This window comes from Tripterygium wilfordii, chromosome 11 (genome assembly GCF_013401445.1).
Source record: "Tripterygium wilfordii isolate XIE 37 chromosome 11, ASM1340144v1, whole genome shotgun sequence".
Taxonomy (NCBI): Eukaryota; Viridiplantae; Streptophyta; class Magnoliopsida; order Celastrales; family Celastraceae; genus Tripterygium; species Tripterygium wilfordii.
In genome coordinates, this window is record NC_052242.1 from 7,697 (window position 1) to 18,723 (window position 11,027).

Sequence of the window (11,027 nt, forward strand, 5' to 3'; positions counted from 1 at the left end):
AACCCTAAAACCCTAAAACCCTAAACCCTAAAACCCTAAACCCTAAAACCCTAAACCCTAAACCCTAAACCCTAAAACCCTAAACCCTAAACCCTAAACCCTAAACCCTAAACCCTAAAACCCTAAAACCCTAAACCCTAAACCCTAAACCCTAAAACCCTAAACCCTAAAACCCTAAAACCCTAAACCCTAAAACCCTAAACCCTAAACCCTAAAACCCTAAAACCCTAAACCCTAAAACCCTAAACCCTAAACCCTAAACCCTAAACCCTAAACCCTAAAACCCTAAAACCCTAAACCCTAAACCCTAAACCCTAAACCCTAAAACCCTAAACCCTAAACCCTAAAACCCCAACCCTAAAACCCTAAACCCTAAACCCTAAACCCTAAACCCTAAACCCTAAACCCTAAACCCTAAACCCTAAAACCCTAAACCCTAAACCCTAAAACCCTAAAACCCTAAACCCTAAACCCTAAACCCTAAACCCTAAACCCTAAACCCTAAACCCTAAACCCTAAACCCTAAACCCCAACCCTAAAACCCTAAAACCCTAAAACCCCAAAACCCTAAAACCCTAAAACCCTAAACCCTAAACCCTAAACCCTAAAAAACCCTAAACCCTAAACCCTAAAACCCTAAAACCCTAAACCCTAAACCCTAAACCCTAAACCCTAAACCCTAAACCCTAAACCCTAAACCCTAAACCCTAAACCCTAAACCCTAAAACCCTAAAACCCTAAACCCTAAAACCCTAAAACCCTAAAACCCTAAAACCCTAAAACCCTAAAACCCTAAACCCTAAACCCTAAACCCTAAAACCCTAAAACCCTAAAGCCTAAACCCTAAAACCCTAAACCCTAAACCCTAAACCCTAAACCCTAAAACCCTAAACCCTAAAACCCTAAAACCCTAAACCCTAAACCCTAAACCCTAAACCCTAAACCCTAAACCCTAAACCCTAAACCCTAAAACCCTAAAACCCCAACAACTCCCGGGCTCAAGTCAAAGAGGTTCACAACACTTCCCAAGCACGCTGGAAACTGCTGTTCCATTGATAGTTTTCTGCCTGAAATCCTTTCATTTTAGCACCTGCATAAAAATTACGATTATTGGTATTTCATTATGTGATCTGATTTTATATATTCTCCTACAGCTACGGAGTGAAACAAAACAAAACGGAAGAAATGGGTTGAAATTGTGACTGTATGATACCGTGTTCTTCCAGCGATCCTGAGCATTAAAATAGATCCCTAGTCAAAAAGGCATTTAGCGACATTGATCCAACCATGGAGTGCAACCCTGTGGAGCGGGACGCGGTTGTTGTTTTAGCAATAGTGGTGCGCATGCCAGTGTATCAGCGAGGTCCACTCTCGCACTCTCCTTCTGCTTGTACCCGAACACTGTCTTGGAATAACGGAGGGAGAATCGAAGCTAGGTGGAGACTGGATTTGATCCGAATCAAATCCAATTGGAGAGAGATGGAACAAGTATGTGATTTGGTTTCTTCCGTGCTTGGTTTAGATTTGGTGCTTAAAATCGACTGCAGAAACAATTTAAAAAAACCTTGGAAACCATACCTGTAATGATGAAAAGATCCTCTTTTGCTTAGCATAAATATGCCCAAAGCTTAGAAAAGAGGGGAAAACCATCAAGAGGAAAGCGAAGAAACCCAAGAAATTAAGGCATCACATACGTAATTGAGAGAGAAATAGGAATTAAACCAAAATAACTGTGATAGGATGATGGTTCCATTTCCCTCATTGATAACGGGAACAACAAACTAACAATAGGTAGAACATGAAACGTTTAACCTCAGCTATTACGTTTTTTTTAAAAAAAATTAAGATAAATCTTAGTTGCACCCAGTTTTTGTTGAGTACACCTTATTCTAAATAAACCCCAATTTAAATTAAAATAATTATGAATTCACCTCATTTTTTCAGTTTTTCAAAATTTTTAACCTGCAACCCATGCACAACAGTTACAAAAACAGAGTATCTATACAAAAACATATACAAAATGAAACCATAATCATGTAAACAAAATCATTTCAATAATTCAGATCAAAACCTACACAAAATCAATGTTCTTCAGATCAGTCCTATACATAATCAAGGAGGAAGTCATATAAATCCTAAACAAAATGAACATAGAAGTCATATCAGTCCTAAACACACCTGAACATAGAAGTCATATCAGTCCTAAACAAAATGAACATAGAAGTCATCTCAGTCCTAAACAAAATCAATCGAGACATTGCCCTCAATCAATCTATCAACTCCACAGTCGCTCTGTTACTTGGTTTACACCCAGAAAGTGTCTTGAATTTTTCGATCCTAGAAGAAAACATTTCTGGCCAACCTCTGGCATTGGCTTGATGATGATCTGTCAACATCTTTGAAACAGGAGGTATGGGACTATTTTCAGCTAACTCAAGTCTGATAAAGTAGGAGTCATTTATATACCTGAATACCATGATCCCTTGCTTATAATCCAGTGGCAGTGGATCCCTGAGGGGGGAAAATGTGAGGCATTGTTCTTGTGAAATTAGTGCAACAACAACATTGTAATAGGTAGCTACCACATTTCCCATATAAGGCATGATCATCCAATTCTTTCTATCTGCCATAGTGGAAAAACACTCAACACTGGATAACAGCTCAAATATGCTTGAGAAAGGAGCTAATACCTTGTCATATTGACATCCATTCATGCGAACCTCATTTGCAAAATCTCTCCGAGCTATTTTCCAACCATCGTCACCCCAACCATAGAACGATGCGACAACTCTGAACCCACAGTGGCTATCTCCAGGGACATCAAAAATTTTGGAAATGTAGTTCTGTAAGAAATCAGGAAACATGGACACCCACTGATTGGTGTTTGGCTTCCTAGTTCTATGAACCTTTAACTTTCCCTTCTGTTTGACACTGTGCTTGGAGTTCTAACTTTGTTAAACATCTTCAAACACATGAGACTCAATAGCATGCTCAAATGTTGAAGGATCACGCTTGGTTGATTTTTCATTTGCTTGAGAGGCTTTCAGCCCCTTCTTCCTCCCCCTCACATTCACCTTAGGTTTTGGCTCTAATATAGAAGTGTTGCTTGCCTTGTCTAATGACTGGAGTTGTCTTTTTATTTCTAGCTTTTGAGGCACGGTAGCAAGCTCAAATGTCCTCCACACCATCTCCATCTCAGTATCAATCTTCACTTCATCTTTAGGGTCTTGACTAAATGGTTGGATGCACAACTGTCTCCAATAGGGATGTATGTCACTAAGTGGGATGGCCTTACCTTCATTTCTGTAAATTGTAAGCATATGACCATATGGCAGACCAAAGCATTTCAAATTTGTATGGAGACAGTTATCAACACTAACCCCTTCACTCCCAATGGAAGAACATTCAGTTTCAGTCTTCTCCAAGGCAGCAGTAGATACCACATTCACCAATTCCTTGTAGAAAGGTATCCTGAATCGGATTGGCACTCTAGTTAGACTATATTCTTAAGCTTAGAATGGCTGCTCTCAACTCTATTTGTTGTTGTGTTCCCAAGATGAAAAAACTTATCAACGCAAACAGCCACAAAGTATGACCTGTATTTACTCAACCAGGAATCATTGACATAAGTCAGGGATTTACGATAAGCTTTAAACTTGTTTGACATGTCATTCACTGCCTTATCAAACTCTACCAATGTTTTGGAATGCATGGCAGTGCTCCAGCAGCTCATAAACTCATCAAACTCAGCTTTAAGTTTGAATAAACCTACACAGTTGCTTAGAACATTCTTAGATACATGTACTCGACGTTGCATATTCTTTACCTTTGGAAAAAGAGTCTCCAATGCATTCATCAATGCAATCTCTCTATCACAGATGAAGACACCTGCCAATACTATCTGTGGAGTAAATAAATACACTCCGTATATACGTTCTCCCAGACGAAAGAACCTTATCCAGAAGTAGTTTATCCGACATATCAGTTATCCGATGGTTACCACAGAAGCAGTTACCATGAATAGATTTCATTCCACATCAACTGATGAACCCCAAGCCCATAAATAGATTTCATTCCACATCAACTGATGAACCCCAAGCCCATAAATAGATTTCATTCCACATTTGTAAGGCATCATCGACACTCAACTCTAATAAAAGGTCAGACTCTGTGGACCTAGGCAAGTTACCGAACCACGTAAATTTTGTGTTGTCATTCTCTTGAATCTTTCTACTTTATACATATTCTATACCTCGGTGCAAATTTAGCATCGACAATTGGAGCCGCCTGTGGGAAGCGTTCTTTAATATAAGCCATGTCTCAAGAAGCGGAAGTATCACGACATGTGGAACTGCCTCATCCAGCAGAAGAGGAGAGGGCTCGACATAATCATGATGAAATAAAAGAGCAAATTCCTAATGAATTGGCATTGGAATTGGAATAAGCCCTCCTAAGGGCAGAAGAAGATTTGCTAAAGAGACAAGAGCATGCTCAAGCTCCAAGGGAAAGACTCCAAACCATGAGGAGAAAGGGGAAGCGTTTGGCTAGTGAAATCCAGAGTGTTGTCTGAGGCGATAGGGATGCAGATCCAAAGCGTCTTCGGGAGCAAGACAATGGGAGCACTGGGAGGTCTCATCGGAGGAGGGGACCAGTTACGGAAAGGAGAAGGCAAACTCCATCTCCAAAGGGTGCAAGGAACAAATCACCGCAGGCATTTAGGAGGATAAGGCGCCGAAGCCTTTTCCCCAGAATTCGAATGAAGAAGGATACTGGGGAGGTCTTATGGAGTGCTCAGAAGAAGGCCGAGCAAAGCCTCAGAAAGATGACTTCCACACCCTTTGTACGAGCTCTCGATTGGAAGATCCTCCAAACAAGTTTTCACCCCCGGCGTTTGCAGTCTATAATGGAAAAACAGATCCTATAGCACATATTTCAGCCTACACTCATAAGATGGCTCTTTGGGCAGGTCGAGACGGACTCATGTGCAAAATGATTCCATCTAGCCTCGGGACAACAGCCATGAAATGGTTTCACCAACTTTCAGAGAACTCAGTTTCGTCTTGGAGGGAGTTGGCCCAAATCTTCGTAGCAAGATTTATAGCAAATAGTCGAGATCCAGCAACATTGGATACGTTGTTTGCTTTACATTTGAGGAGAGGAGAATCACTCAGGGCTTACACTGCCAAGTATTCAGATACCTATGCGGATATAGAAGATTGTGATGAAAGGACCGCAGTGGCTACGTTTCACCTCGGGCTCCCTCGTGATTATAAATTGTGAGAGTTTGACGATGGCTCCACCCAAGAGTATGGCCGCGCTCTAGGACAGGATTAAGCAATACGTCAAACTGGAAGAAGACAAACATGGGGATCGGCAGTTTGCTTCTCAAGAAGCGACAAAAAAGGAAAATAAGAAGTTTGAAAAGAAGAACGGGAAAGAAAAAGACTCGAAGAAGGATCCAAAGCCCACTTCTTATGAAGTGGTAAAAACAATATTTAAGGACCCAATTTTTTGAATTTTGTCTCAAATCGCGGACAAGCCGTATTTTCGACAGCCAAATAAGATGTCAGGGGATCCGTCCACTCTAAACCAGTCCAAATGGTGTTCCTATCATAGAGATAAAGGCCACAAGACAGAACATTGTAGAGAATTCAAACGACATTTAGAAGAATTGGTTCAGCAGGGGCATCTTAAGGAATTTATTGACAAAGAGAAAATCATTGCCGAAGGCAGACCCTCAGTCAAATGAGCGGGGGGAACCTTCACATTACGTGGTTAATTTTATTGATGCAATGGTACCGGATGCATAACTTGGTGATGAGATCAGCGAACGGAGTATAGAAGGGTCCGACACCAACAAGAGGTATGCGGATGGATTTTAATCCCCATTTGGGAACCAAAAGACCAAGGGAGGCAACTGCAATCACTTTCACCAAGGAAGATACAATAGGATTGATCTTTCCGCATAATGATGCTCTTGTGATCTCCCTGCAAATCGAAGCAGCAACAGTGAAGCGAATGATGGTAGACCAAGGAAGTTCCACAGAGATCATGTATTATTCACTCTTTCAGAAGTTAGGGAAAACTCATGCAGACTTGATTCCTGTTCCGACACATCTGGTGGGACTTAATGCAACACCAGTTTGGCCGCTCAGAAGGATAAGAATGCTAGTCGCGGCAAGTCCAAGAACAGTTGAGGTGGATTTCCTTGTTATAGATCTACCCTCGACGTATAATGGAATCATGGGCAGGACTTCGCTTCACTTAATGGAGGTTGTTCCCTCATCTTATCATCAGATGCTCAAATTCCCCTTCGAGAACAAAGTGGTGGAAATAAGAGGAGACCAAACTGCCTTAAAAGAGTGTTTTATGGCAAAAGCAAAGCAAGTAGGAAGAATAATGATGATGGAAGAAGAGGCTTCAGTCCTAGAAAAAGTTGGAAAGGAGCCAGCAACCAAGTCGATGGATGTTAGGTGTAAAATACACCTAGTTTTATGGGCTTAAAGTTGCTATTTTTCTATGATGTTTAGTGCAAAATACTGCCCATATTGGTATTTTTATGAACAGGTATTACTGGAGGATAAAGCTGGCATTAGACGGAATTTATGACCTGTTTTGCAACCTGTTACGGCCGCAAATCACGGGAATTAGACTGGTGTGATTAAGTTGCTGATGTGGCGAGGACAATTGGGCCAGTTTAGGCCTTGCTAAGGACTATATAAGCAGTGATATGCCTAGACAAAGACAACTTTTGGCTGCACGATAAAAGACTGAATATTGGAGAGAGTTTGACGACAAGAAGGAGAAGAGAAAAGACATCAAGCTTGACAGTTCAATTCTTCGGCAGATTTTAATTCTTCTATTAATTTGAACATTGTCCATGAGTAGTTATATGATTTTAATTATGAGCATTGATTGGACCTCTATTTTGAGGTTCTAATGTCCTTTAATTAGGATGTTCTAGCACTTAGTTAATGTATTTGATTGCATTTTAGCTTAATTTTACACTTACAAATGTTTCCCCTTGGTTTTGTAGGAATCGGACCTTGTTCGGGCAAGTTGGAGCACTTTTTGGGCACTTTTTGCTGTGAGGTGTCGGGACTTAGATTATGAAGATATTCTTGAAGACTACAAGCTCCAACGGTACACTAATCTATGGCCGAGATTGAATTGTTTTGAATTATGAATGGATTAGATTACAACAAGACTTGAAGGGTTAAGATGATCATTTAAAGGTGAATCCAATGGTTGTGCATAAGACAACATTCTTGCTTGCAATTTTTGACTTAAAAGAAGATCTTACTTGATTTTTGGAGTCAAAGATGGCTGCAAGTTGCTACACATTTAAAAGGAAATTGTTGGAGATACCAATGCCAAGATTTGGTGCAAGTTTGATCAAATGGTCAAAGATGACAAAATTGTTGGAGATACCAAGGTCAAGATTTGGTGCAAGTTTAATCAAATGGTCAAAGATGGCTGCAAGTGCACATGACAACTCAAATCTTGCAAAGCTAGACTTGGAAAATAATGCAAGTGCAACGGCTACATATTGCAAGGTTGAGATTTAATGATCTATTCATTCAATGGCCAAGATTTGCACATGTAATTGAAGGTCGAGATTTGAAGATGGAAAAAGATCCAATGGTGGAAATCACAAGAGCTTGGAATCAGACCTTGTTCGGGCAAGTTGGAGCACTTTTTGGACACCCGTCCGGACACCTACGGCGAATCTGTAATTTTCTGCTCCGAAATTTCAAGGGCATTTGGGGTAAATCATGTATGTAACCAATGGGAAACGATTTTATAAGGGTAGTTAGGTATTTTCTATTGTAAAAAGAGAAGAAAACCCTAAGATTTGGTTGGCTTCCATAATTATTCATTGACTTCTCCAAGAGGAAGCCACCATAGGAGTAGTGTAGATCTAGTTTTCTCTCTCGAAGTTTTCTTTGTTGTTTTTGGTGCTTTCTCTTGATTTTGTATAAACTCTGATTTAGATGACAATAGATTGGATGTTTATTGCAACAATCATGAGTGGGTAGTTCTCTTCTCTAGTTTCTAATCCCGAAAGGTGGATGCAAGGTTTCGATTACTCAAGGTATGCTCAAAGGGTCGTAGTTTCGATCCTTCTCTTTTAATTTCGTGATAGTTGTGTGATTGGATATATGAGAATGACATATTTGATTGTATTCTTGGATTGTCTAGTCTAGGGATTGCATCTAATGTGTTAGATTGAGAATTGTTAAACCCATTGCATGATTTCCTTAATTAATTGAGTTTTCCATTGCATAGCTATTAATTATGTGTATTGATGATGGGGTTTTGGGTTAATTTAGGAATGTGCATGGGAGAGTTATGGTTAATTGATCTTTGAGTGTGAAACTAGGGTGTTAGCCAAGCCGAGCCCCAAGGGGGAACATTAATCCATAATATTAGGTGCTTATCCCTTTGCGTTCATCGTAGATTAAGAGACCCGATGGCCTACATGTATGAATTGAAGTCTTATATCCCAATTCTCTTTGCATATGCATGATTGATAGTATCACATAATGCATTGTGTATGGTTGTGTGTGTTTGCAATGATACCTTGAGTATGAGAACCGAGTAACCACCGGGACGGATTAGAGACTAGGTGTTTAATTAATTGTTTTAAATCCAATTTGTGCTTACTTTGATTACAAAATCGCTCATGCTACCGAGTCATTCGGCCCATTTCTTTTACTTGCTTTTATTTGATAGTCATTGTGTTTATTAGTGTTAGCTAGTCATTTGCATATCATTCACTTCAAATTTGCATTGCTTCCTCGTGGATCGATACCGGACTCACCGGTTTATTACTTGACGATACCCTACACTTGGGGTAAGTACACACACACACTTTGGTATCGGTCAAGTTTTTGGCGCCGTTGCCGGGGAAGCTAGTGTCAAAGATGGAGCTGGGTGGCTTGTAGATGCTAGCTTTATGCTATTAAACACCATCAAATAAGGAAGGAGCACGGTCACGCTTCAAGGGTAACTTCGTTCCTCCCTTTTACTTGCTTTGTAGTGTAGTCGATTTAGTGTAGTTGCTGAAAAAAAAAAAAAAAAAAAATTTTGTGAGGAGAACTTGGCGGATGGGGCTAACTTAGATTCCTGTGGGCGATGGATGCCATCTTGTTTGCTGCTTGGTAGTGATACGTTGTTTGAGAGAGCTTTGTGCATTTTTATTTTTATCACTACTTGCTACATCTTGGTGTGTTATTGTTCCTAAGGTTGATTGTTGCTCTATTCCTATCCTTGCTCTTGTTCTTGCTTAATATTGTTCTTGGTTGTTCATTAATTGAAAAAAAAAAAAAAAAAAAATCTTGTGTTACTTGACGTGGTTGATTGCTACTTTTGTGTGTTACTTGCTATTGTTCCTTGCCATCATGTCTCAACCTAGAGATAATGTTAGTGGGCATGGGTCTAATAGAGATGGGATAGGTGGTGATATAAATGTGAGTGATGCGGGGAGTGTACGTGGGGGTGATATGAATCTTGATGCATTGCGTCGTCTTTTGCAACATGTGAATATTGATGAGTTGATGAATCCGGTGCAAGGGCAAGATGTCCAAATTGGCAATGCTCAAAATTTGCAAAATGTTCAAGTTGAGCATGCTTTGCAAAATGCACCTCAACCATTTCAACAAGACAATGCGGCGCAATTTGCCCCACAAAATGTCTACCCACCTATGTATTATCAAATGCCACAAGTGCCACAATATGCTCCCTTCGGACAAAATTTACATGCACCTCCTCCTTTTGACTACATTCATGCACATGAGTACCAACCTTTTAGGCAAGCACAATCTTCACACCAATGTATAGCTCCACCATCTTACCAACCATGCACCCCACCCCAAGAGAGATCACTTGAGGATACGCTTCAAATATTCATGGAAGCTCAATTGGAGGTTAATCAAAGGAGATTTGAATTTCGTGAGCAAACCAATAGAGCCTTGGAAGATTTAAGAAGCCAATTGACAAAGATCACTCAAACATTAGAATTTCAATTCGAAACTTCAAGTGAGGGGTTGAATGTGCAAGAACAAGAACAACCCATCATTACCTCAAGGAGTGGGATAGTAATTGACAATACCATGACTCCTAAGGTAAGTGAGGATGAGAAATTAGTGGAAGAAGTGGGTGGTGAGGTGAAAAATGTTATAGTTGGAGATAGATCATGTCGAGACAAGGACAATTATCCAATTGAAAAGGTTGAGGAAAAGAGCGAAGAGAAGAGAAATGAAGAGAAAGAGGAGAACAAAGTGAGACCAAAAGGGAATGAGTTAGACCGTGGGAGGGCAATTGAGTACATCCCTAAGCTTTATATTCACTCTCATGTTGAGGATAAATTAGAGATGACACTTGCAAAGAATTCATTTGAGGGTGTGCTAGTTTTGATTAAGAAAGGTAGTCGACTTTTGATTGAGGGAGATATTATGAAAAAAGTTTTGAAGTTCTTGACTATTTATAGTGTAGAACATTTGCCCCTTCATTTAGGAGCATTAGAGGCTTTCCCAATCAAAGTCGGTGCATACCAAGTGCATCCTCAAGAATTGACAACGTTACCTTTTGCAAGTGGATTTAAAGAATCCTCTAAACATCATGTCACACATAAAGTATTTACCAAAATTAGAAAAGTGTGGCATCCCAAACCACGATTACAATTCTTTTTAGGTGAGTTTGGGGAAAAGGGGACCGAATCATGTGTGGTTCGTCATGTTCCTCAAAGTGGGAGTAGTGATTTTGAGGATGTTCTTGGGATCTCAAGGATCCCATCCCTCTTTTGTGTTATGGTCGATCCACTTTTGTACATATATGTTTAGGATTGGTTTAGAGATCACTTTTATTTTTGTGTGGCTCGTATACTCAAAATCCATTTCACAATTTTTGCTCCTTGTGCACTTATTCAAGTTGGGAGGTGAGAATTGTGACATAGTTGTGTGTTATGTTTTGATTTTCTTACCCTTTAATTTTGGTGTGTTTTGTATGTTCACAATGCATTTCAC

At 40.0% G+C, this 11,027-nt stretch overlaps 2 protein-coding genes across 2 annotated transcripts; one reads left to right on the plus strand and one right to left on the minus strand.

The window, feature by feature from the left end:
- Nucleotides 1-2,267: 2,267 nt before the first annotated feature.
- Nucleotides 2,268-2,864, minus strand: LOC120009467. Its single transcript, XM_038860083.1, has one exon. The coding sequence runs from the start codon at nt 2,862-2,864 to the stop codon at nt 2,268-2,270; it is 597 nt and encodes a 198-aa protein (XP_038716011.1).
- A 1,918-nt stretch (nt 2,865-4,782) lies between these two features.
- Nucleotides 4,783-5,749, plus strand: LOC120009469. Its single transcript, XM_038860084.1, has 3 exons — nt 4,783-5,276; nt 5,329-5,482; nt 5,555-5,749. Exons 1-3 carry the CDS (start codon nt 4,783-4,785, stop codon nt 5,747-5,749), a joined length of 843 nt encoding a protein of 280 aa, XP_038716012.1.
- Nucleotides 5,750-11,027: the final 5,278 nt, after the last annotated feature.

What these genes read in the sequence shown, in the direction of transcription:
- LOC120009469 (XM_038860084.1), top strand. Translation starts at nt 4,783, where the DNA reads ATGGAGTGCTCAGAAGAAGGCCGAGCAAAGCCTCAGAAAGATGACTTC. An exon ending in CTCCCTCGTGATTATAAATT is followed by an intron (nt 5,277 to 5,328) that starts GTGAGAGTTTGA and finishes GCTCTAGGACAG; the next exon opens with GATTAAGCAATACGTCAAAC. An exon ending in AGCCCACTTCTTATGAAGTG is followed by an intron (nt 5,483 to 5,554) that starts GTAAAAACAATA and finishes TATTTTCGACAG; the next exon opens with CCAAATAAGATGTCAGGGGA.
- LOC120009467 (XM_038860083.1), bottom strand. Translation starts at nt 2,864, where the DNA reads ATGTTTCCTGATTTCTTACAGAACTACATTTCCAAAATTTTTGATGTC.